The 26690-nt window shown below is 47.2% G+C and overlaps 1 protein-coding gene across 2 annotated transcripts in view; it reads left to right on the forward strand.

Moving 5' to 3' along the window:
* The window catches only part of LOC119973431 (gamma-secretase activating protein), a 102999-nt gene that overhangs the window by 70646 nt on the left and 5663 nt on the right, over nt 1–26690 (forward strand). For both annotated transcript variants that reach the window (XM_038811546.1, XM_038811547.1), the window contains exons 25-30: nt 18–88; nt 7098–7198; nt 11233–11352; nt 21510–21571; nt 22125–22229; nt 23931–24030. In XM_038811546.1, the coding sequence (XP_038667474.1) occupies nt 18–88; nt 7098–7198; nt 11233–11352; nt 21510–21571; nt 22125–22229; nt 23931–24030 (559 nt within the window). The remainder of the gene's footprint in view (nt 1–17; nt 89–7097; nt 7199–11232; nt 11353–21509; nt 21572–22124; nt 22230–23930; nt 24031–26690) is intronic.

A 26690-nucleotide genomic window follows, 5' to 3' on the forward strand; every position in this document is an offset into this window, starting at 1 on the left:
ATTGTCCTTCCCTTTAGCTTGAATGCATCCGGCAGATTGTGGATGAAATATGGAAAAAATGCGGCCTCAAATCCCACATCCTGTGCTTGTAAGTGATGTTAATTTTAAAACAGAACAATTTATAGCACCAAATGTTTTGTAAAAAACAATTCCAATTAAGGGGCAATTTAGAACATAGAACAGTACAGCACAGAACAGGCCCTTTGGCCCTCGATGTTGTGCCGAGCAATGATCACCCTACTCAAGCCAACATATCCACCCTATACCAGTAAACCCCCCCCCCCCCCCCCCCAAACGGAGGAAACCCACGCACACACGGGGAGGACGTGCAGACTCCACACAGACAGTGACCCAGCCGGGAATCGAACCTGGGACCCTGGAGCTGTGAAGCATTTATGCTAACCACCATGCTACCGTGCTGCCCCAAATTTATTGTGGCCAATCCATCTACCCAGAACGTCTTTGGGTTGTGGGGGTGAGACCCACGTAGACACGGGGAGAATGTGCAAATGCCACACGAACAGTGACCCAGGGTCAGGATCGAACCTAGGTCCTCGGTGCCGTGAGACAGCAGTGCTAACCACTGTGTCACTATAGCACCAAATGTGACACATGACCAGATGAGGACTTAAAATATTAATTTAATGATATAAAAATTGTGGAAACCTTCATGTTATGAATCTAAGTTGTAGGTCAAATTTTATATTTCATTTTTTAAATTTGGAATTTGAAACTTGAGTGTCTGAAAAGGGAACTAGTATATAAGTGTACAGACCACTGGGAATATTTGTGTGCCCAATGGGGACAGTAAAACCTTGTTCCTGTTACATTAAAATTACGTGAAGGAATTCACACACGGACTACTTTCGTTGTTTGTTGAAAAGTTAATTTCCAACAAAATTTGTATTTTTAAAAGTACCAGAACAGACTTGTGCACTTTGTTTCGACCGTTCCGCAATATGAAGGTTTATTTGAAAGAAAATAAATGTTGATTTCATTCTGTTACGAACATGTTAGCCACCTTTTACATGACTAATCACAACAACAACAACTTGCATCTATAAGGCAGCATTATTGCCTGCAAATATGCAAAGATGCTTCAAAGGAGCATAATCAGATAACAATTGAGCCATGGAAAAAAGGGATGACCAACAGCTTGGCCACATGTAGATTTTGCGGTGGTTCTTAAATGAAAAGAGATGGAGAGACTTAGAGAAGGAATTTCAAATCTTAGACACAAAGGATGAAAGAAATTGGAGCAGGAGACGTCCGGGGCAGCACGGTAGCACAAGTGGATAGCACTGTGGCTTCACAGTGCCAGGGTCCCAGGTTCGATTCCCCGCTGGGTCACTGTCTATGCGGAGTCTTCACATTCTCCCCGTGTCTGTGTGGGTTTCCTCCGGGTGCTCCGGTTTCCTCCCACAGTCCAAAGACATGCAGGTTAGGTGGTTTGGGCATGATAAATTGCCCTCGGTGACCAAAAAGGTTAGGAGGGGTTATTGGGTTAGGGGGATAAGGTGGAAGTGAGGGCTTAAGTGGGCGGTGCAGACACGATGTGCCGAATGGCCTCCTTCTGCACTGTATGTTCTATGTATGTTCTATATGGTCCCTCCACTATTCAGTGTGATCATGGGGATGGATGAAGGCCTGGTCATTAGTAAGTGGGTGAGGAGAGTTGGGGATGCTTAAAAGGACAGAATTAGAACAAAGCAGAGTCCGTGGACTCTGAGATTACTGAGTTAGTGGTGTGTGAAGATGAGAATTTTAAATTTGAGGCATTAGTGGATTCAAATGCAGTGCTGGTTAATGAGCACAGGGGTGATGGGTGCTTTGGGACTCGGTGCTGGCTGAGATATAGCCAGCAGAGTTTTGAAAAGCTCAGGTATATGGATCATGGAAGCCGGGGGTTAATACTGATGAGATTTGAACTAGTTGTGTCTGGAGGTAATAGAAGTGCAGATTAGGATTTCAGCAGCAGATGAGTGAAGCAGAGATGGGCAGTGTCATGAGCTGGAAGTAGACGACCTTTGTGGTAAAGGTTCACAAGATTAGCTCTCCAATGTGTGGGAAAATCAGCAAGAATGGACGATTCCCTAATTTAGTAATACTCTAAAGTTAAGGAGAGGATTAATAAATGCTAGAATCATACTTTTTTTAAAAATAATTTTTATTAACCACAAACAGTAACAAACAACAATAAAACAACATAATAAGCATAACACCTCCAAGACCGTAGCAACGCATATATCGAGACCCCCCCAAACCCGGTAAACAACAAGAGAAATTGAAAATAAATTGAATAAAATAAACATAGTCAACACCCCCCCCCCCCCCCAGGTTGCTGCTGCTGCTGACCTAGTTCCCTATCGCTGAGCCAGCAAGCCGAGGAAAGGCTACCACCGCCCAAAGAACCCTTGTACCGATCCTCTCAGGGCGAATTTGACCCTCTCCAGCTTAATAAAACCCGCCATGTCATTGATCCAGGTCTCCACGCTTGGGGGGTCTCGCATCCTTCCACTGCAGCAAGATCCTACACCGGGCTACTAGGGGCGCAAAGGCTAAAACACCGGCCTCTCTCGCCTCCTGCACTCCCGGCTCCACCGCAACCCCAAAAATCGCGAGTCCCCAGCCTGGCTTGACCCTGGATCCTACCACACTCGACACCGTCCTCGCCACCCCCTTCCAGAACTACTCCAGTGCCGGGCATGCCCAGAACATATGGGCATGGTTCGCTGGACTCCCTGACACACCTGTCTTCGCCCCCAAAGAACCTACTCATCCTAGTCCCGGACATATGGGCCCGGTGCAGCACCTTGAATTGGATGAGGCTAAGCCGCACACATGAGGAGGAAGAGTTAACCCTCTCCAGGGCATCCGCCCATGTCCCATCCTCGATCTGCTCCCCCAGCTCCCCGTCCCACTTAGCCTTCCCATCCCCGACCCAGACCCCCGAAAGCACCCTGTCCCTCTCCCCCCTCGCGGGCAGCAAAGGGAATCCCTCCACCTGCCGCCTAGCAAATGCCTTTACCTGCAGGTACCTGAACATGTTCCCCGAGGGGAGCTCAAATTTCTCCTCCAACTCCCCCAGGCTCGCAAACCTCCCGTCAATGAACAGGTCCCTCAGCTTTCTAATGCCCGCTCTGTGCCACCCCAGGAACCCCCCATCGATGTTCCCCGGGACGAACCGATGGTTCCCCCTTAGCGGAGCCTCCATCAAGCCCCCCACTTCCCCCCTATGTCGCCTCCACTGCCCCCAAATCTTGAGGGTAGCCACCACCACCGGACTCGTGGTATACCTCATAGGAGGGAGCGGCAATGGCCCCGTTACTAGGGCCCCCAGGCTTGTATCTCCACAGGACGCCATCTCCAACCTTTTCCATGCTGCCCCCTCCCCCTCCATCACCCACTTGCACACCATCGACACATTGGCCGCCCAATAATACCCCGAGAGGTTGGGTAACGCCAGCCCCACCATCTCTGCCCCGCTCCAAGAAGACCCTCTTCACCCTCGGGGTCCCATGCGCCCAAACAAAGCTCATGATGCTGCTAGTCACCCTCCTAAAAAAGGCCCTAGGGATAAGGATGGGCAGGCACTGAAAAAGGAACAAGAACCTGGGGAGCACCGTCATTTTGACGGACTGCACTCTACCCGCCAGCGATAGCGGCACCATGTCCCACCTTTTAAATTCCTCCTCCATCTGCTCCACAAGCCTGGTAAAATTAAGCTTGTGGAGAGCCCCCAACTCCTGGCCACCTGCACCCCCAGGTACCTAAAACTCTTCACTGCCTTCTTAAATGGGAGCCTACCAATTCCCCCCTCCTGATCACCCGGGTGCACTACAAACACCTTGCTCTTACCCAGATTCAGTTTATAGCCCGAGAAGCCCCCAAACTCAGCCGACAGCTCCAACACCCCCGGCATTCCCCCCACTGGGTCCGCCACATACAGCAGCAGGTCGTCCGCATACAGCGATACCCGATGTTCCTCGCCACCCCGCACCAGACCCCTCCACCACCCCGACTCCCTCAACGCCATAGCCAGAGGTTCAATTGCCAGTGCAAAGGGGACAGGGGGCACCCCTGCCTGGTCCCACGGTAGAGCCTGAAGTACTCTGATCTCCTTCCATTAGTAGCTACACTCGCCATCGGGGCCTCATAAAGCAACCTCACCCATTTGATGAACCCGTCCCCAAATCCAAACCTCTCCAGCACCTCCCACAGGTACCCCCACTCAACTCTATCAAAGGCCTTCTCTGCATCTAGCGCCACCACTATCTCCGCCTCCCCCTCAACCGCCGGCATCATAATGACATTTAACAACCTCCGCACATTCGTGTTAAGCTGTCTTCCCTTGACAAATCCTGTCTGATCCTCATGTATCACCCCTAGCACACAGTCCTCTATCCTGGTGGCCAGGATCTTCGCCAGCAACTTGGCATCCACATTGAGGAGCGAGATTGGCCTGTATGATCCACACTGCAGGGGGTCTTTATCCCGCTTCAGGATCAAAGAAATCAGCGCCCGTGACATCGTCGGGGGCAAAGCCCCCCTCCCATGCCTCATTGAAGGCCCGCACCAACAGGGGGCCCACCAGATCCGCATACTTTTTATACAATTCCACCGGGAACCCATCCGGCCCCGGCGCCTTCCCTGACTGCATTTGACCAATCCCCCTGACTAGCTCCTCCACCACAATCGGCGCCCCATCTCCTCCACCAGCTCCTCCTGCACCTTTGGAAACGTAGCCTGTTCATAAAGCTCTCCATCCCCCCCCCCCACCGGTGGCTCCGACCGGGTACAGTTCCTTGTAAAAGTCCCTAAAGACCCCGTTCACCTCTGCCCCCTTCCGCACAACATTCCCACCCTTATCCATCACACCACCAATTTCCCTAGCTGCATCCCGCCTGCGGAGCTGATGTGCCAGCATCCTCCTCGCCTTCTCCCCATACTCATAAACCGCGCCTTGTGCCTTCCTCCACTGTGTCTCTGCCTTTCTGGTGGTCAGCAAGTCGAACTTGGCCTGCAAGCTACGCCGTTCCCCCAGCAACCCCTCCTCCGGGGCCTCCGCGTACCTCCTATCCACATCTAGGAGCTCCCTCACCAGTCTCTCCCTCTCCCTCCTCTCCCTCTGGACCCGGATGGAAATCAGCTCCCCCCGGATCACTGCCTTCAGAGCCTCCCAAACCATCCCCACCCGGACCTCCCCCGTATCGTTGGCCTCAAGATACCCCTCAATACTTCCCCGGACCCTCCTACACACCTCAGCCAGCAACCCCACGTCCAGGCGCCACAGCGGGCGCTGGTCCCGCACCTCCCCCATCTCCAGATCGACCCAGTGCGGAGCATGGTCTGAAATTGCTATGGCCGAATACTCGGCATCCTCCACCCTCGGGATCAATCCCCTGCTCAGAACGAAAAAATCTATTCGGGAATAGACCCGATGCACATGGGAGAAAAAGGAATACTCCCGCGCCCTCGGCCTCCCAAACCTCCAAGGATCCACCCCTCCCATCTGGTCCATAAACCCCCTCAGCACCTTGGCCGCCGCCGGCCTCCTACCCGTCCTTGAACTGGACCGGTCCAGCACCGTGTTAAAGTCTCCCCCCATGATCAGGCCTCCAGGTCTGGAATGCGGCCCAACATACGCCTCATAAAGCCAGCGTCATCCCAGTTCGGGGCATACACGTTTACCAGCACCACCTTCTCTCCCTGCAGCCTACCCTTCACCATAACAAACCTGCCCTTCTTGTCCGCCACCACCTCAGATGCCTCGAACGCCACCCTCTTCCCCACCAGAATCGCCACCCCCCGGTTCTTCGCATCTAATCCTGAATGGAAACCTGCCCCACCCACCCCTTCCTCAGACGAACCTGGTCTGCCACCTTCAGGTGGGTCACCTGGAGCATAGCCACGTCCGCCTTCAGCCCCTTCAAATGAGAAAATACCCTAGCCCGCTTAACCGGCCCATTCAGCCCCCTCACGTTCCAGGTGATCAGCCGGATCAGAGGGCACCCCACCCCTCTCCCCCGCCGACTAGCCATAGCTCATCGACTGCTCGCCCCAGGCCAGCACACCCTGCCCGACCCGTTCCCCGTGACGATAGCACCTCTCCTCTACCCCCCCCCCCCCCCCCCCCCCCCCCCCCCGCCCCCGGCCCACACCAGCTCCTTCCTGACCATTCCAGCAGCAACCCGGTGTATCCCCCCCCCCCCCCCCCGGCTAGGAACCCTCCTAGCCGCGACGCACCCTCCATGGTACATCCGTGAGTCAGCTGACTTCTGCTGACCCCGGCAACTCCCGCCAAAACCCGATCCCTCCCGACATGGGGTCATCCCCCCTCCTGCCACTCCTCCTTGGCACCGCTTCAGCGCGGGAAAAAAACCAGTAGAGGCCACGCCCCCACCGCCTGCTCCACCCCTCCTGCCCCGCAGCGTGGGAATCCAGAGGAAAGCCCGCACTTTCACACTGCCCCACCCCACCCTTCTGACGCAGCTCCCAAATTCCAGCTCCACCCCATCCCCCAGCCCCGTACAGAAAAAAAAAACAAACCCCCAACATCCCCCACATAACACAAAACCATACCCAACAGAACCACCCAGAAACAGAGCAAGAACCAGCATATCAAAAAACATATCAAAATTACAAAAACAGCAACAGCAACAACCGTAGTACACAAGACCCTGCAGAGAATCATATTGCTAATAGTTTATTTTTCTACTGCTTTAACTTAATTCATTTTATTTTGAGAAATGTTGGTTAATTTTGATGCATCAACATAAGAAGATACTCCTGATTGAATAAAATAACTCCTGTCCAAGAAAAAGCCAAAGAAACATGCATTTAATGTATGGAATCCGTACCTACTTATTCCAGGATCCCATTCTGGGGGTTACATTCAACTTTGGCAAGGGCACAAAATACTTCATGTTGGATTTAATGCCCACCGTACACCACATTTGACTTTTCTCTTTTCATATAAGGTGGGCAGTGTGTTTAAAAGGCGGCTAATGTGCTACTACCTGTTTTGCACAACGGTCAATGCTGAATTTCACTTCCATAGTCTTTAAAATACTTTATGAATTTCTTACACTTTGTAGGTCCAGTGGAGAGAAAGTAAATCCTGCAGCGTTTGTTGCATTCCACATGATGACCCGTGTTTTGGAAGCTGCTGAAGGACTTTTTCTACCTCTTCCACCAGGTAATGTGTGTTGACAATTAACAAAACTCTCAAACTGCTTCACAAAGACTACTCAATCTCCTTTTGAAATGAATCAAGCCAGAGGATGGCTGATATTCAGAAACCTATTAAATTTCTTGTTACTCTTGCCCAAAGTGACTGCCTTATCCTGAGACCATGACCTAATACTCAAGCCGCGGGGGGAATGAAACAGCTTTCAGCTGATACTCTGTCAAGTTCTCTCAGATTTGCATCTGCTTCAATAAGATCGCATTCTCCTAAACTCCAGAAAATGTCGGCCTAATTCACTCCATCTTTTATTTTGTGGAACAACCCTTCCAACCCAGAAATTAATCAGGGGGCAGCAGGGTAGCATGGTGGTTAGCATAAATGCTTCACAGCTCCAGGGTCCCAGGTTCGATTCCCGGCTGGGTCACTGTCTGTGTGGAGTCTGCACGTCCTCCCCCTGTGCGTGGGTTTCCTCCGGGTGCTCCGGTTTCCTCCCACAGTCCAAAGATGTGCGGGTTAGGTGGATTGGCCATGCTAAATTGCCCGTAGTGTCCTAATAAAAAAAGTAAGGTTAAGGGGGGGGTTGTTGGGTTACGGGTATAGGGTGGATACGTGGGTTTGAGTAGGGTGATCATGGCTCGGCACAACATTGAGGGCCGAAGGGCCTGTTCTGTGCTGTACTGTTCTATGTTCTATGTTCTAGTGAACCTTCAATGTATCCCTTCTAAGGCAAATATAATCCTTCCAGAGGTAAGAAGACCAAAACTGTGTACAGTATTCCAGTATGGTCTCATCAATATCGTGTCTAATTGTAACAAGATCTCCTGTCTCTTATATTCCCACTCCTTACTATAAAAGCTACCATACCATTTACCATCCAAATTGCATGTTCTATCTGTAGTTAGCTTGCTGTGATTTGTGCACATGAGCCCGTAAATCTCTCTGAATGCTTACATTTAATAGTTCTTGCTTTCTTAAAAAAAATCCGGTTTCCCATTCTTCCTATCAAAGTGGATAGTTGCACATTTTCCCATATTATACTCCATCAGTCACCACCTTGTCCAATCACTGAAATGACCAACATCCTTTTGAAAGTCTCTTGCCCTCATAGCTTTGTATCATCAACAAAGTTGGATATATTGGGTGCAATCTAGCGGCCTTATCGCTCCAAATCGCGAGAGGCCTGGATCAAGATTTGCCTTGTCGAACCATCTCACAAGATTCAACGGATTTACTCTAGATTTACGAGGATGCTACGAGGACTTGATGGTCTGAGTTATAAGGATAGGCTGGGACTTTTTCCCCTGGAGCGTAGGAGGCTTAGGGGTGATCTTATAGAGGTCTATAAATAATGAGAAACATGGATAAGGTAGATAGTCGACATCTTTTCCCAAAGTAGAGGAGTCTAGAACTAGAGGGCATAGGTTTAAAGTGAGTGGGGAGAGATACAAAAGAGACCAGATGGGAAATTTCTTCACACAAGACGGGGGTGAGCATCTGGAATGGGCTGCCAGAGGCAGTGTTAGAGGTGGGTACAATTTTGTCTTTTAAAAAGCAGTTAGACCAGGGGTGGGCAAACTACGGCCCGCGGGCCGCATGCGGCCCGCCAAAGGTCTTTATGCGGCCCACTTTAATTTTTAATTTTTTTTTAAGGTTAATGGGGGGGGGGGAGCTGTTGGGTTACTTACTGGTATAGGGTGGATACGTTGACTTGAGTAGGGTGATCATTGTTCGGCACAACGTCGAGGGCCGAAGGGCCTGTTCTGTGCTGTACTGTTCTATGTTCTATATGAGGCGCCCAGAATCATAACCGGGTGAAGTAATTATTTTACGTAATATACTATGCGGCCCTTTAAAATTGTGAATTTCTGAATGTGGCCCTTGCACGGAAAAGTTTGCCCACCCCTGAGTTAGACAGTTAACATGGGCAGGGTGAGTATAGAGGGATATGGGCCAAATGCAGGCAAGTGGGACTAGCTTAGTGATAGAAACTAGGTGACATGGACAAGCTGGGCCGAAGGGCCTATTTCCATGCTGTAACCATACTATGACTCTATAATCTCGTCGTGCGTCGCGACCTGGATCTCGCTCTTGCTGGGCGAGATCCAGACTTTTAAATATGCGCTCGTCCAATTTCCCCCATCGAACATCTGGACAGCACGGTAGCATAGTGGTTAGTACTGTGACTTCACAGCGCCAGGGTTCCAGGTTAGATTCCCCGCTGGGTCACTGTCTGTGCGGAGTCTGCACGTTCACCCGTGTCTGCGTGGGTTTCCTCCGGGTGCTCAGGTTTCCTCCCACAGTCCACAAACGTGCAGGTTAGGCGGATTGGCCATGATAAATTACCTTTAGTGTCCAAAAAAAGGTTAGGAGGGGTTATTGGGTTAGGGGGATAGGGTGGAAGTGAGGGCTTAAGTGGGTCGGTGCAGACTCGATGGGCCGAATGGCCTCCTTCTGCACTGCATGTTCTATGTTCTTATCTCAAAGAGCTTTCTAGCCAATTAAGTTCTTATTTTGAAGCATAATCACTGCTGCAATATAGGAATCACGGCAGATAATTTGCACTCCGTCATCTCTACCATCAGCAATGTGATAATGCCCAGGATGTTCACTACCATCTGGAAGGACCAGAACAGCAGATACCTGGGAACCTCACCACCTGGCGATCCCCCTGCAAGTTACTCACCATACTGACTTGGAAATATATCGTCGCTCCTTCACTGTGGCTGGGGCAACATCCTGGAACCCCCTCCGTAACAGCACAGTGGGTGTACCTACACCACAAGAACTGCAGCGGTTCAAAAGGCAACTCCCCACCACCTTCTGAAGGGCAACTAGGGATGGGCAATAAATTCTGTCCTAACCAGCGACGCCCACATCCCGTAAATGAATTTTTAAAAACTCTGAAGCTCAAAGATCCACCCATCCACTGCTGTGTGTTCCAAGCTTGCTGGAGGCCTCCATCCCCAAATCCACAGGCTGCCCCATGCCTCCTCCAGGTTCAGACCCTACATCTCCATGCCACGTTGGCCCAGACATGTTGTGGACAGATGTGATATCCCATTGGCAGTGTGGACAATCAGGCGGGGCGAACAATTCTAATTGGGTCTCATCTGCATCCCATTAACAGGGCACAAGTCATTTTCACATCGGCCTTTGACAAGCCGCTACAGTGGGCCTGCCTGTGGGTAACATGGCATTTGGAAAATCACAACATAATTAGGTGGATTCAGCATGGTTAATGGGGACACAGTAGCGTAGTGGTTACTCATAGTTTGAAGACATTACTTCAAATCTCAGCATGGTAACTAAGTTTAAATTCAATTCAAGAAATCTGAAATAAAAAGTCAGCGGCAGTAATGGTGCCTCTGTAAATTGAAAATTCATATAGTGCCTTTAAGGACCATCGAACATCTCAAAGAACTTTCTAGCGAATTATGTTTGGAAGGTGTTGTCCAAGGAACCTTGGTGAGTTACTGCAGTGCATCTTGTAGCTGGGTCACATGCTGCCACTGTTCGTCAGTAGTGGTGGAGGGTTTGAATATTTGTGGAAGGGGGAGCAATCAAGCGGGCTGCTTTGTCAGGATGGTGTCGAGCTTCTTGAGTGTTGTTGGAGCTGCACTCATCCAGGCAAGTGGAGAGTATTCGATTACACTCCTAACTGGAATACTCTCCACTTGCCTGGATAATTGGAAGGTCCATCTTCTGTCTCCAATAGTAGGTGAGTTATATCTGGGTACCTTTTAAAAATGGTGCCCTGATATGCTGGCAGTGCGTGAGACATCCAGCCTTCCTCGTCACGAAAATGATTGGGGGAAACCTCCCACTGGATAGTTAATGAGGCTGACTTCTCGTGATATGACACCATGTTTGCCATGATTATGCCACTTTTTCAATGCAGTTTTTATTTCTCAAGGAAATATATAATCATTGACAATTATTAATTATTCTTTTTGAAGGAAATATAAAAATGTGCTTGATTATAAATACTGACTGTCCCATCTTTTTGTTTTTTTGTTTTTTTTCTCTCCTTGGTTTTAATCCAGGTTATCACACAATTCACATAATTCTTGGGGTACGATGCCTTCCTTTACACACCCTACTACATTATATTGATCTTGGCGTGTTGCATGTAACAGAACGATTTGTTACCAGGCTACTGGAAGGTAAAAGAATTTAAATCATATTTTTCAAAAACCTAAATACAAAATAATCACTTGTAAAGTAACAGTCCTACTTGTCCAGAACTGGCACGATTATATTTTTTAAAAGACTAATTACGTATTTCTTCTGAAGCTTGAAAAGATTACCGGCATTTTTGCAAATGTTTCTATCTGCAACATTATTAAATAACAGATTTTTCATCTAAAGTAATTTGCTGGCATTTTACTAGTTCATATTTATTTTTATTCCCCTATGTGTTTTTAAAGCCAATTGTCAAACTTCTGTGCTGCTCAGTGGCCGAATACGGTTGGGAAGGGTTTAAACGAATTTGTCAGGACTTCCGGTGCAACGTGTAGGAGAGAGGATGCACAAAAGGTGGCTTCCGCTAAGGTCCCAATATTTTGATGCTATTCACCTGATATTTTTGTCGGGAAACTTCTGGAATTTAATCCAGTAAATTTGTGGTGAGGAAAGTTTAGGTGCTGAGGGGATGTTGAAAGCGGCGTAGAAGAAGGCTGCAGGGAGGCAATCCCAGAAGGGGAGCCTGGTTAAGGAACTCGAGGGAGACAAAATGACGGAGGAAACGGCCACGCCCGTCACGTTGGAAACCTTGACGAGGGTCATGGCGCAGAAGTTGGAAAAGTTCGGAAGTCAGATGGATGGTAGATTTGAGCGGCATTGAGAAATTTGGGCTGGTCCGGGGTTTGTGGCCCGGCTGTTATATGCGGCGCCATTTGCTAGTGTCTGTACTAATAATGTGACCTCTGAGACTTTTTTGCTACATCGGGGCATGAGGCAGGGATGTCTACTGTCTCCTTTGTTGTTTGTGATGGTAATTAGGCCATTGCTTATGATGTTGAGGGCCTCGAAGGAATGGAATGGGATAGCTAGAGGGGGGAGAGTGGAGCATAGGGTATCGTTATATGCTGGCAATATGCTGCTATACGTAAGGGATCCGGAGGCATCTATTGGGAGCATTATGGGGATTTTGCGGTGATTTGGGGCTTTCTGGCTGTAAGCAGAATGTAGTGAAAAGTGAATATTTTGAATTTGGGAAGGCGGGTGGGGGGGGGGGGGGGGGAAGAGAACTGGATTGAGGGGGTTGCCGTTTCATTGGGCAGGGACTGGGGAAGCTGTCACTGAGATGTGTACCATGCCAGATCTGGCTGCTGCCCACATCTGCAGCATGAGCCACTCCTGGAAATTGGCTTCTAGTGATAGGAAGTTGACAGTCACCCAAGCCGGGAATTGAACCTGGGACCCTGGAGCTGTGAAGCAACAGTGTTACCCACTATAATAGGGTGGTGAGTGGGGACCCAGCTGCCTTCCCGCTTCCAGCCCAATTAGGTCCATGGTGGGAAGACCCGGAGATGACCTTCCCACCCTACTGCCAATTAAGGCCCTTAAGTGGCTAATTAATGTCCACTTAAGGGCCTCCTCTAACCTCTGCTTGCATTAACCCATTGGTATGTAAACAAACCCATTTGGGATTGCATTCTGTCTCGGAGTGGGGCGGGGGGTTAGGATCGAGGGAAATGGGAAGGGGGTGGGGGTCACTTGACCAAGGAACCCAGTATCGGGAGAGGGGGGTGGTGTGGGGGAGCTGTTGAGAGCCATCCCCCTGTGTTTGCTGCTGGCTCCTTCCCCCAACTCTCCCTTGTGACCTTCACCCCACAATTCCGCCTCTGATTAGCCAGCAGCTCTTGGGAGGTGAGACTTCCGCCACTGGCGTCCTTGATCCTGTAGGAAGTCCTGGTGCTGGCCTGTCAATGTCTGTTTGGTACATGACACAGTGGACCTTCACGAAAAGAGGCAATGAGATCTCCGTTGCCTCCACAAGATTCTGTCTGCGGAGGTAGTGGCTGGGCTGTCAGAATTGCTAGGTTGTAGAGAATGTACCACTTTACACAAAATCCTGGATATGAGCAGCTGCGGTGTTAACTGCTAACTAAGTATGCTTGAGTTATTGCCAGAACTGTATTGGTATCTAACACATACATTCTTCAGTTAAACTCTCAACCAATGCCAACTTTCTTGGGATGTCTGCATTCGAACTTATGCAGAGCATGTGCCATTAAGGAGTTTGGCTCACTATCAATCCACTGGAAAGAAAAGCACCCAGAGAAAATCCTATTCTTTCCCACTAGTACGGCATGCAGTGAAATTTGAGTTTACATTGCCTGCTGCTTGTGATTAAAATAGGTGGTAATTTATGACGTCTGGAAATCAAATTACGCAAATTGTAGATACAAATTGCTGAGGCTGTCATTATTTTCAAAACTATTAGTGTTCCAATTATTTCCACAGTGACTATACTGCACACCACCTCTAACGCTGCATTTAATAGTTAAGCCACTGTTTTTGTCTTCTGTCCATGGAGGATGCACAAATGTTGAATATACTTGAAATCCCACGTGTATCCTGAATTAATAAGTTGCATAAGTGAGGTATGCTCAATATCATGAGTGACATATAAGTCTTAATTTAAGTCTTAAATATATTAGTTTAAATCAATTCTTAAGAGATGGTGTAAATTTATTTGCTTTTTAAATGTGTGCAACATAATTCCTTTATGGTTTTGTTCCAGCACATCTCGGCCTAATATATGTATAATGTAGGGCGGAATTCTACCAAACATTTTCTAAGTATGGTCAGCGCCGGGAAACCAGGTGCGATTCCCGTTGGGTGGGTCAGCACAATCCAGATCACAATCCACCCACACTTAGAAATGTTTTTGGAGCCAGGGGTGATCCACACTGTGGGATCCGAATAAGTCGGCAAGGCAGATCCTTGGAGATTGGGAAGATAATTTTAAAGGCGCCCGATCTCAGAATAACACTCCAGATCCTGCCCCTCCCTCTGCCCAAGTGAGCAACCCCCGTTATTGCAGAATTACAGCACGAGGTCAGGTCAAATCATAGTGTCGTTTTAAAAAATAAATTTAGAGTACCCAATATGTTTTTCTAATTAAGGGGCAATTTAGCGTGGCCAATCCACCTACCTTGCACATCTTTGGGTTGTGGGGGTGAAACCCACGCAGACACGGGGAGAAGGTGCAAACTCCACACGGACAGTGACCCAGGGCCGGGATTGGAACCCGGGTCCTCAGCACCGTAGGCAGTAATGCTAACCACAGCACCACCGTGCTGCCCAAGTCATAGTGTAGTTTAGTAGTTAGATAGAACATTGAATACTGTACGACAGATTCAGTATCATTAGTTTATTATCTGTAACTCAGTAGAGTGTGCAAACTTAATTTTAGTTAGCGTAAAATAAATTAGTTTTGATTCAATCTTCTTATTTGTATATTTTTTGTCAACACTACATATCTGGCTATCATGGAGGAAAAGGCAAGGAATGTAACAGTTTCGAGTCCAGGTGACCCTTTGTCAAAGATCCAAAGGGTTACCTGGACTCGAAACGTGAGCTCTTTTCTTTCCCTGCAGATGCTGCCAGTGCTGCTGAGATTTTCCAGCATTTTCTCTTTTCGCTTATAAAAAGTAATGAACTTTGAAATTGAAGTGAATAGTGCAGTTCAAAGCTTTTAGGCTCCTCAGCAAGTTCAGAGGCTTGAAAAAGTTAAAGGGGAATGAAATTGAATGTGAAAAAGAACATCAAAGGTTTACAACACATAAAAGGGAAGAATTTTACTTTATCTGACAGATCATTGATATTGAAATGCTGGGAGAGAGTTTTAAGGCTTTCAAGGCTATGGAGCGATGATTTGTCACATGGCTCCCATCCCAGGAAAGACCCCCAACCTGAGCCCCTCCAGCTCAGACCAAGCTCCTCCAACCCCCACCTCCCTTGCAGGTTCCCCTTGGCTTCCTGAAGGTAAGTGTAAAGCGGGTACTCACCCTCTAGCTCCCCCACGGTGTCCCTGGTGCATGGTTCCTGCTTTTAGGGACCAGTAGTGATTTGTGCCGGGTGACTTCGTGCTGTGGGGTGGAGTGGGGGGAGAGGTGAATACCGAGAGACCACTGCATTCAACTTTAATCTAGCTAATGAGATAAAAATTAATGCAAATGAGTTGCGATCAGGACCTCACCAGAAATGGGAAACTGATTTTCACCCGGCACAAATCCTATTTCGGGGCTCTCCCACAATTCTCCTGACATAGTGGGATTTGCACCTGCCGCATCGCAGCTGGAGAATTTAGTATACTTTGCACATCCAGCAATTTTTCAGATTTTCAATTGAGCAATTCTTGATGGTCACCTGGAGACAGGAGTCTTGTAAGAAGATGATGTCCCCAGCCTCTCAATCTGAGAAGTGGCATGTGGTTTGGGAGAGAATGTTGATCGTGTTTTCAATATATTTTATTCCCAGTGTCCTTATCCTGAAGTGGCATTGTTTTATTGGAAAGCTTGTACGTTATATTTTTGTATGGTATATTTTTATTATGTTCACTATTTCTTGGTATCTGGAAGGAAAGCTGGACTGGTATCTAGCCACAATGACACTGTGCTCCCCTAATCAGTGCTGCCTTTTGTTGTTGAAAATTTATTTCCGCCTGTTGAGGAAATTGTGGCGTGCTCCGTCATTAACAAATTATGCTTGTTTCCTGATTCTTGTTGACGCTCCCCTGTGTCTGAAAGTTGCCATAAATTCCTTCTCTTACCTTACTTCACATCAGCATTATGCCTATGCTGCTTGTGAGCAATAATTGGACCCAAAAGCATTTCATTGTGGGAGGGGATTTGGGTCAGTTTACATTCCATTTTTAAGTTTATTGACTTCAATGCTAATTTAAAAAAAAAGAGATATCTCACAAGCAGCTGATCTGACATCCATTTTACACAAAGTCAAACTTCCTCCTGTCAGTCAAGATATTGTGCAATAGGGTAGATAGAGGTGATCTAATTGGACCAAGCTGCACAAATGTATTCTAGTTGCAACTTTATAATCATACATCCTGCCCTTACATTTCTATTGTGTCCACATTTATAAATGTTTTTTTATTGGGTTTTTGAGCAAAGTATATTTACCGGAACAATTGGGTGAATGGCTCCCATGCTCTGTGGAAGCCGTCGTCTGACCCTCGGATGGCGAATTTGATTTTCTCCATTTGGAGAGATTCCGAGAGGTCGGACAGCCAGTCTACAGCTCTGGGCGGTGCTGCTGACTGCCAGCCGAACAGAATTCTACGGCGGGCGATCAGGGAGGCAAAGGTAAGGGCGTCCGCCCTCCTCCCCAGTAATATATCTGGCTGGTCTGAAACCCCGAAGACCGCCACTTTCTGGCATGGCTCCACCCTCACCCCCACCACTTTGGACACTGCCTCGAAGAAGGCTGTCCAGTACTCCACAAGTCTGGGGCAAGACCAGAACATGTGGGCGTGGTTGGCCGGGCCTCCTTGGCACCGTTCACATCTATCCTCCACCTCCGGGAAGAACCTACTCATACGGGTTCTTGTTAAGTGGGCTCTATGTACCACTTTTAGCTGCGTCAGGTTGAGTCTTGCGCACGTGGAGGTGGAGTTGACCCTATGCAGTGCTTCGCTCCAGAGTCCCCACCCTATTTCAATCCCCAGGTCCTCCTCCCATTTCTTTCTTGCTGCGTCCAGTATGGTGTCGTCCCTTTCTAACAGTCGGTGATACATGTCAGTGTCCACATTTATAATGGAACTGCCAATATAAACGTGTGGTGCTGCGAATGCACTCTCAGCAGTGGGAACAAGGCAGTCCACTACTACCTTCTGCTGGTGAAACATTGTTTAATGGATATGGTGAAGGAGGATGATGGCAATGGGCTCGAGCATTTAATAAATTTTGTTGCCCATCATGCCACTTGATGAGTAAATCCAATCAAAGGGACGCATCCTGCAACCAACTGAGATAGATAGATTTTTGTTAAGCAAAAAATATTAAGGTATATGGAGTTAGGTCACAGATCAGCCTTAATCTCATTGAATGGTGGGACAGGCTGGAGGGCTGAGGCCTGAATGGCCTACTCCTGTTCCTATGTTTCTATCTAAGGATTCCGGGAGATTCATGCTAGCATGGCCAGGGGAGAGAAGAGTCATCAGAACCGGTTTTACTGCTGGTGGAGGATTTAAGGAGCTTTCAGACTGAGGAAAGTACACGGAGATGCTCACTCAGTTTCTACTCAGCGAATTGGGGATACATGAACCCATTGCAAGCTGGGAGCAGCTGTGGACTGCTTGCTGTAAGAACTGTAATTGGATTGGGAGTACAGTATAATCAGTATAAAAGGGGGATCCTCGCACATATTGCCTTAAAAAAAGAAAATCATGTTTAGTCAATCGTGCTTTCAGTCATTTGTTAACGGTAACCGTTTTGAAATGTTAAGTCTTGGCATGTCGGGCGGGATCCTCCGATAATGGGGCTAAGTGTTTTTTAAACATATTTTTTATTCTCCTTTTTCACACTTTCTCCCAAATTTGCACCCACCAACAATAAACAATAATCAATAACAAATATGTCAATCCCCATATCAATAACAACGATCCCATCCTCCCACCAAACCCCAAACATTACCCCGCATGTTTACACAAACAAATGACAAAAAGGAATTAGGGATCACCCATAGTCACCATTAAGACACACAGTCCCCCTCCCCCCAACCCTCCTACCCACCCGCCCCAACTAATGTTCAATGTTATCCAGTTCTTGAAAGTGCATAATGAATAATGCCCATGAATTGTAGAATCCCTCCGTCCTTCCCCTCAGTTTAAACTTAACCTTCTTAAGAGTCAAGATTTCCAACAGGTTCCCCCGCCACGCCAGAGCACAGGGTGGAGAGGTTGCTCTCCAATCATCAGGATCCACCTTCGGGCTATCAACGAGGCGAAGGCTATAACATCTGCCTCCGCACCCATTTCCAACCCCGGCTGGTCCGACACCCCGAATATGGCCTCCGGGGGCCCGGGTCCAGTTTCACGTGCACCACTTTAGAAATTACCCTAAAAACCTCTTTCCAGTAATCCTCTAGCTTTGGACAGGACCAAAACACATGAACGTGATTAGCGGGGGCCCCCCCAGCAATGTTCACACACAACTTCAACTCCTTCAAAGAATCCGCTCACCCTCGCCCTTGTGAGGTGTGCTCTGCATACCACCTTCAGCTGTATCAGCCCCATCCTCACGCACGAGGTGGGGGCATTCACTCTCCGGAGCACTTCACACTAGAGCCTCTCCTCCTTATCCTCTCCCAACTCTTCCTCCCACTTTGCTTTGATCCTTCCCAGTGGTGCCTTCTCCTCTTCCAAAATAGCTCCGTAAACCGCCAACACTACCCCCTTCTCCAGTCCCCCTGTCGTCAGCACCTCCTCCAGCAATGTGGAGGCCGGCTCCACCGGGAAGCGCTGTATCTCCTTTCTGGCAAAATCTCGAACCTGCATGTATCTAAACATATCCCCCTGCTCCAGCCCATACTTCCCTCCCAGCTCCTTCAAACCTGCCGATCGGTAGGCCTCGATCGCGGGCCTGGCCACCGTGGAGGCTCACCCCGGAGTCGGATACCCCCTCCCCCACACCTGGATGGCCCCCGCAGCATGAATGGCGAGGTCCCGCCGGGTAGGACCACACGCGAACGACTCTGGCGGCACTCGGCCCGTCGAGCGCAGAGAATCGCCAGGGGGGCCTCGCTGAGCGGCCCTCGACCGGCGCCACGGTGACCGGTCGCCAGAGAATCGGCGGACTGGCGTCGGAGCGGTGTCGTGTGATTCGCGCCCCTCCCTGGTGATTCTCTGACCCGGCCCGGGGTCGGAGAATCCCGCCCGTCATTCTTTCAGCTATTAATTGGAAGTTCAAATTTCCCTCAATGTTTTGGTCTCTGTGGAGACCGTAACAATTAATTTTGATTGTCCAGCAATGGGGTTCTGTTTATTGGAAGCTTAGTACTGCTTTGTCTTGAGGTGATGTAGATAGTTTAGCTACTGTTTATAAGGCAGTTCCTGTACATTGGCAGCTGTTGAGTATTATCTATCCTGTCTTTTTTATAATCAGTTTTTGACTAATTCCAGAAGTTACATTTTGGTTAATCCTTTTGTCACAATTTGGTTTTGAAACAAAGTTGGTATGTATTTTGTATTTTTGAAGTCCTGTATCCGTGTTTTGAAGTAAACCTTTGCTTTGCTTTGTAATTGATGAGTTGGTTTAATGGAATAACTCTTGCTTCTCCCAGATGTGTGCGCCAAGTTATGAGAATTACTGAAGCTTTGATACTATCTGGGGAAAGTGGGCAAAGACCCCTCCCACCGGGCTTATTCACTCTTCCAACTTCTTCCACTGGGCAGGAGATACAAAAGTCTGAGAACACGCATGAACAGACTCAAAAACAGCTTCTTCCCAACTGTTAATAGACTCCTAAACAACCCTCTTATGGACTGACCTGATTAACACTACACTCCTGTATGCTTCACCCAGTGTCTATGTAGTTACATTACCTTGTGTTGCCCTATTATGCATTTTCTTTTATTTTCTTATCATGTACTTGTTGAGCTGCTTGTAGAAAAATACTTTTCACCGTACCTAGGTACACATGACTATAAACAAAATCCACTGGAGAATCCACATTATGGGCATCATTTAACACACAAATAACAGCGTCTCGTTCAGCGAGAATGACACCGCTATGAAACAGGATTCCTGGTCTTGGTTGGGAACGCCCTGCTGAGGCAGCACCTACCTTCACTTCCCGCATGGATGAGCTCAGCTCGCCAGTGCAGGAAGAGATCAGGCGGCATTTAAAAATGCAGTCCCAATCTTTTGACCTCCCTTGGACACATCACGGCCCTGGACCTCACTGCCCCAGCTTACCTTAAGCGGTCCTCAAACCCTCTCTCACCCCACCTCTGAAGGGCTGGGCACCCCCGGGCCCGATCCCTGGCATGGGCAATCTGGGCACTGCCACCTGGTACCCTGTCCGTGTCCCTGGCAGTGTCACCCAGGTACCAAGGTGCCTGGGTGGCAGTGGAATTGCCAGGGTACCACCCTGCCAAAGCCTGACCACCTGGGGGCCTCCGATGGCCTGGGAGATGTCTCAATATATCTTGCAAGGTGATCTGAGTGTCGGGCCTCTCACGAGATTTAATGGCCTCATCGTGACACCGAGTCCGTTGATTATGCCCTTTATTGCTTATGGGTTTAAAGAATGACAACACTTCTTTCGCATAATTATTTCTGGGAGTTTCAATGCTCACTGTTGCTTTTATTTTATTTTATGTCTTAATAAACCTGACTTGTATTTTACAGCTCAAGGTATATAACCTACCAGATTGCTATTTGACAATCAGTCAGTGGTAATGCATCTTAATATCAGTGTGTATCTAATAGGTCAACAATAAATTATTCAAACATGTAATTATTTGATCTCATCCCAAAACTTGAAATGCTTTGAAAGATGTTAAAGACTGAGGTGATTGGTTTGGTTATGTATCACAATCATCAGCGTACAGGGATAGTTTCTGTTCCGTCCTTCTTGCTAATACTCTAGATACCTGATTCAGAGTGATGTGATTTATCAAAGTTTCAATGAGATCTGAAGATGCAAAGCATCCTTCTCTAGTCCCTCAGTCGGATAGAAAGAAGTGAGCTGAAGACGCTGCATGCTACATGGGTGTAAAAGGAATCATTAACTTGTCTATTTTGATTTTTTTAAAAACACCTGCATGTTTAATTTTTTAATGATGTATACCTAGATCGTCAAGTTCCTTTATTTCTTTGTTGCCCCATTTAATGGACTCTATCTCCATAGAAATAGTACAATGCAGAAGGTTCAGTCCATCGAATCAGTGCCAGCTCTTTCGAAGAGCAGTCCAATTAGACCTACAACCTGCTCTTTTCTCAAATCCTGACCATTCTTTCTCCTTCAAGTATTTAAATTGCCACCTACTATTCCGACATCTCGGGTGTCACACCTCACACTTAGTTACATTATACTTCACCTGCTATCTTTCTGTTCCCATGTGCACATTTCTACTTCACAGTTCACTCCATCATCCAGCAATTTTAGGCTCAGTAGAAATAAAATGAAGTGAAATCCGAAAGAAGTGCAATTCTTGATATAGGTACCTTTATTTTAATTTTGTCCTTTCTTGGTAAATGGAACTTGCTGATTTTCTTTTTTTTTTAAATTGGATTTGAAATGGTATTAGCACTAGTTTTGATTTTGTACATTTTCCCTTTCTTTCCAGAACTTGATAATTCCAAGACAAATGAAAGTTTCAAGTTTAGTATTGTGACAAGAATTCCAGAGGTAACTAATCAATTCAAAGATGATGTATTCTCTTCACATTCCTTTTACTACATTCTCGCAGTAATCATTATTTTCAAAAGGAATTAAATGAGACCCATTCCTATTACTACCTATTTATGATCTATTCTATCGTGGCTCTAACCCATTTGCTCAATTTATGACATGGTGTTCTAAATAAACTGTCCCTGACCTTCAGTGTTAATACAACTGCACATATCCGCTCAGATTATGTAATCGTGTTCTACCTTGTCCTTGAATGCTTCTATATCTGTCATGGCTCAGTTGGCAGCATTCTTGTGACTCAGTTGGTACAATTAGAGAATAAATGCCGTATACAAAAAAATTGCCTTCTATCACAAAAAAAGGGGCAACTTCTGTCCAGTCTACTTTGGTAAACTCTAGTTGAGTTAACAGCTCAATAAAAGGCAGCTGAGCTAAATTTGTACCACTTTGCAAAATTTTTGTTTTGTTAATTTTAAGTAACATTTTGTAAAAGTGCTGCAAAAGCGATTGGATTAATATTGGATTTTGGTGAGTGTGTTCTGTATTATAGGCCATTGGGCAGAAGATCAGCCACCTGTGGGATCATCCAACCAGTTCATCCTGCATTGCTAGGGACTATGTGGAAACCCTCCTGAGAAACCAATGCACTCAACAGGTGGGCAGTAAAGTTTGTCAATGCATACATAAGAGCCTACTGCTTGTCGCCTTTTTCAGTGTATGTCCTCCCAGTATGTGTACACACCACCATGCTGGGACACCAAACCAAGACACACACACATGCTTAGGATTGACTTAGCAACAGTCTTTGTTCGGAATTTTCCTCATACATCCTGGATGAAATAGCAGTTACCATAAAACATTCCCACACATTCCGCTGCTTGTTCAGCTGGAATCACCTTATTGCTTGTTGGATTATATGGAGTTGGGTAAGAGAAGAATCCGATCCCGCAGTGACTTACAAATTTCTCCTGGCTCCATTAATGAACCAGGCTGGCATGTCACCCAGCTGCAGTTTCCTGGAGTATTGTAACCCTGTTTGGCTCACGATTGTATTGTGAAATCTAGGAAGAAGCGTTGACTTCTTCTTTTCCATCTTCTTTTCTCATCTAGGGGCTGGTTTAGCACACTGGGCTAAATCGCTGGCTTTTAAAGCAGACCAAGGCAGGCCAGCAGCACGGTTCAATTCCAGTACCAGCCTCCCCGAACAGACGCTGGAATGTGGTGACTAGGGGCCTTTCACAGTAACTTCATTGAAGCCTACTCGTGACAATAAGCGATTTTCATTTCATTTTTTATTCATTTTCTTTTGCAGTTGTTAACTTGGGATCAGAGATCCCGCTTTTCCTTCAGCTCATCAAGTCAATAGCTGAGTTCACTTACATTTTCTTGTCTTTTGTGGGAGGAGAATTTATGGATTTAAAGATGAGGATTAGGATGACTTTTCACTCATCATCAAAATGTAGCATTGCCCAAGTAGGTGACAGTGGGATCTTAAGTAACCTCCTCTGGAGCCAACTGTTACTGCACCAAAGTGATTTTTTTCCCCCGATTTCAATTTTAGTCATTTTAGATTTTTCTGAATGTGACTGCTAATTAGTGGAAAAATTGCAGACATGTGTGTGTTGTGACCTCAAGCTTACTAGTAATTGCTGAAAAGTGGTTCTTGCATTGTTATTACAGTATCACTATGTTTGATTGTGCATGATGGTGTCCTGAGATTTATTTGGGACTTGAGCACAATTTGGGATGGAGTAAAAGGAAGGTTCAGGATACATTTGATGACTGACTTTGGAAATGCTTGATGGTTTCATAGAATATCCAAAGTGAAGCAATATACTCCATGTAATTAAAGAGAGTATGCATCCTGCAGAGGACTATATATATATATATATATATATATATATTCATGGCTTTTATATAGGTAGATTCCATATTGTGTACTACTTGTACACAGACATTTTTTTTATTTCAAGTAGTGCAAATTCTAAATATTTCTTGCTTTAAAGTATTTGCTCTTTGTTCTATTGTACTGTAATCCAGAACGATCAATCCTTTCAAATCAACAGTTAAAATATATAGGAACTGATTTTAAATGGTTGATTTGACTTTATGCTTCAGTGTGGGATGAACGCAGTGACAAGTTTGAAATTGTAGCGTAATCTGTACCACGTTTGAGTTGATACATGTTCGAGATGTAATTTACTTTAAATGAAATACACTTAAGAGGTCCTATTATTTGAAAGTAATATAATGTTGCACTGGCTTAATAGGAACAATCATTTTAATATTGATTTATAATTATGCTACCAAACAACCTGGTAGATTAAACTAGTGGTTTTTGTCAATTTATTTTCAGAAATCCAAAACTTTTTTCCTAAGGGAGCAGACTACATTTGAGTCTGAATTTTTGCCATTGACTTACCTAGCAAGATTCTTAATGGAGGTGGAAGATCACGGCAAGTATGATTGTGTGTACGAAAGCAGAATACTGCAGATACTGGAAATGTGAAACAAAGAGCTTTTGTATGATTCACATGTCTTCCGTGTATCTTTGTCTACTTAATCCAAAGTTGCAAAAGCACTCGCTCGTGTTTTCATTTTATACTTACAATCTAGGTTAATTTGTGAATTTGTGCCTGCTTGGGAGCAGGAGTTTCCTTTTGCAAGTTTTAAATTTTCTTCTGTGTTGTTGATTCCAATCCTAGATTGTAGAAATAAGTGTGAGGGATGTGTGCAGCCAGTTAATAAATGCCAAATCTGTTAGTTTGCACTGAAGCCTGGGTACACATTTATGATTTATTCTCTGATTTGTACTGCTTCTCCATCTAGGAAGATGAAATTGCTTCTCTCTTGCGCTATGGTTAACTAATATTTGCAGTTCTGCATTGCGAACTGATGCTGTTTGTTTTAACTGACTGGTCTAACTGCAGGACAGAAATAATATGCATTTATACAGGATGAGTTCTCCATGCCATGGGGAGGGGGTTCCTCTTGTCCATGCAGGAAGGGATTTCCTGCTTCCTGTATCCATTGGTGGGGGGGGGGGGGGGGGGGGGTTGGCATCCCTGTGTCCATTGGGAGGGTGGGGTGGAGCTTCCCCAGATTCCACTGCTCCACTACTGATGGTCATGTCTTCAGCTTCCAAAGTCCTGAGCTCTGGAAATTTTTCCTAAACCTCTCTGTCTCGCTCCCTCTCTTTCCCCTGTCAAGACGCTCCTCCTTCTTTGACCAGACTTATTAAATGCAAGATATTGGGCTGGATTCTTCCACCCCGCATGCCACAAGAACGCCACGTGAGAGACACCGACAATGGGAAAACCCATTGACCTTGGGCAGGAGTCTCCGGTCGGCGGGCGAACGCGGCCGGAGAATCTCGCCAATTGTTTCCTATTCTCTAATTACTTTGAAACTATACTATGCGTACCCAAATTAATGCTGTTGATATAGGCCAATAAGTGGACTGGCCCTCAGATGTATTGAAGTGCTTATAATCAGTGAATTACTTTTGAAGTGGTACAAGTTGTCTGGGAAATATGATAGCAATTTGCGAATGGCAAGATCCTATTTGGGGGAAATAAATTGGTTTATCTGGTTTTCTTTGGTGATGTTGGTTAAGGTAAGTGTGCTGGCCAGGATATGAGGAGAACCTGCTCTTCTTTGAATAGAGCCTTTGGCATCTTTACTTTCACCTGAACAGGCAGTCAGAGCCCTGGTTTGACATCTTATCCAAAAGGTTACACGCCACAGAGCAATTTTCAATGCTGCACTTAAATAGCCCCCTGTTTTTTACCTGAGTCCTGGAGCAAATCTGCAACTCTGATGGATTTTCAAAATTGCAAAATCTTTGCAATAAATAGAGAATATTGTTACGACACCCTGGGCCAGTGCGCAGTCAATTCCAGCCCCACTTGACCTGGAGTCACAACTGATTGAAATTAACTTTTATTTTTAAAATACCCAAGTTCTTCAGGTGCCCAATAGCTACAGTTACCTGGTTTGTAAATTTAAACACAATTAATCATTTATTATTAACTAACCATAATTAAACAGGCAACAAATACATGTGGTTAACCACCATCTAATCTCTAACACCGCCGCTTAACTTGCCTTTGCCACTACACACGCGCACGCAAACAAACACAGAAGGATGCAAAATAATGATGAAAGACAAGGATAAGAGTCTTTGTTTCAGATGGATGTCTTCCAATTAGTTTCTCCTTCAGTCTAGGCTTTCAGATGGATGTTGGGCGGGATTCTCCGATCCTGGGGCTAAGTGTTGATGCCGCAACACGGAAACGGCGGATCGTTTTACGCCGGCGTCACCTGGCCCCTAGGAGCAGTGAGTCTGCACCGCACGGGGGCCAGCAGCCGATACGGGTGCGAGCACGGCCGGCGCGAGTTCGCACATGCGCACCATGGCCGAAGCGAGATCGCGCATGCGCGTGGGTTGCTGTCTCCACGACCAGCTCCGACGCAACATGCCGGAGACCTACAGGGTCCCGGTGTGGAGGAGTAACATAGGCCCCACCGGGATAAGCCCGTCCGCCGATCGGCAGGCCCCGATCGCGGGCCAGGCCATCGTGGAGGTCCTCCCCCAGATTCGGATCTCCTCCTCCCCCCCCCCCCCCCCCCCCCCAAATGCCCCCTGCAGCCAGAACAGCGAGGTCCCGCCGGGTAGGACCACACGAGAATGACGCCGGCAGGACTCGGCTGAACTCGGTGGGCATTCGGCCCATCATGTGGGGAGAATAGCCGGGGGCACCGTATTGAGCGACCGCACCGGTGACTGGGGAATCGGCGGGCCAGCGTCGGAGCGGGATTCGGGCCTCCCCACCCGGCGATCGGACCCCGGGGGGTGCCCTTACGGTGGCCTGGCCCGCGATCGGGGCCCACCAATCGGCGTGCGGGCCAGTGCCGTGGAGGCACCCTTTTTCTGTCGCCGCCGCCACGGCCTCCACCATGGCAGAGGCGGAAGATACCCCCCCTACCACGCATGCGCCGGTGGTGACATCAGCTGACGCACTGGCTCATGCGCGGACCGGCAAAGTCCTTTCGGACAGCCCCGACGCCGGGCGGCGTAGAGCCAAAGGCTGTTGGCGCCGGTTTTGGTGCCAGT

This window comes from Scyliorhinus canicula, chromosome 11 (genome assembly GCF_902713615.1).
Source record: "Scyliorhinus canicula chromosome 11, sScyCan1.1, whole genome shotgun sequence".
Taxonomy (NCBI): Eukaryota; Metazoa; Chordata; class Chondrichthyes; order Carcharhiniformes; family Scyliorhinidae; genus Scyliorhinus; species Scyliorhinus canicula.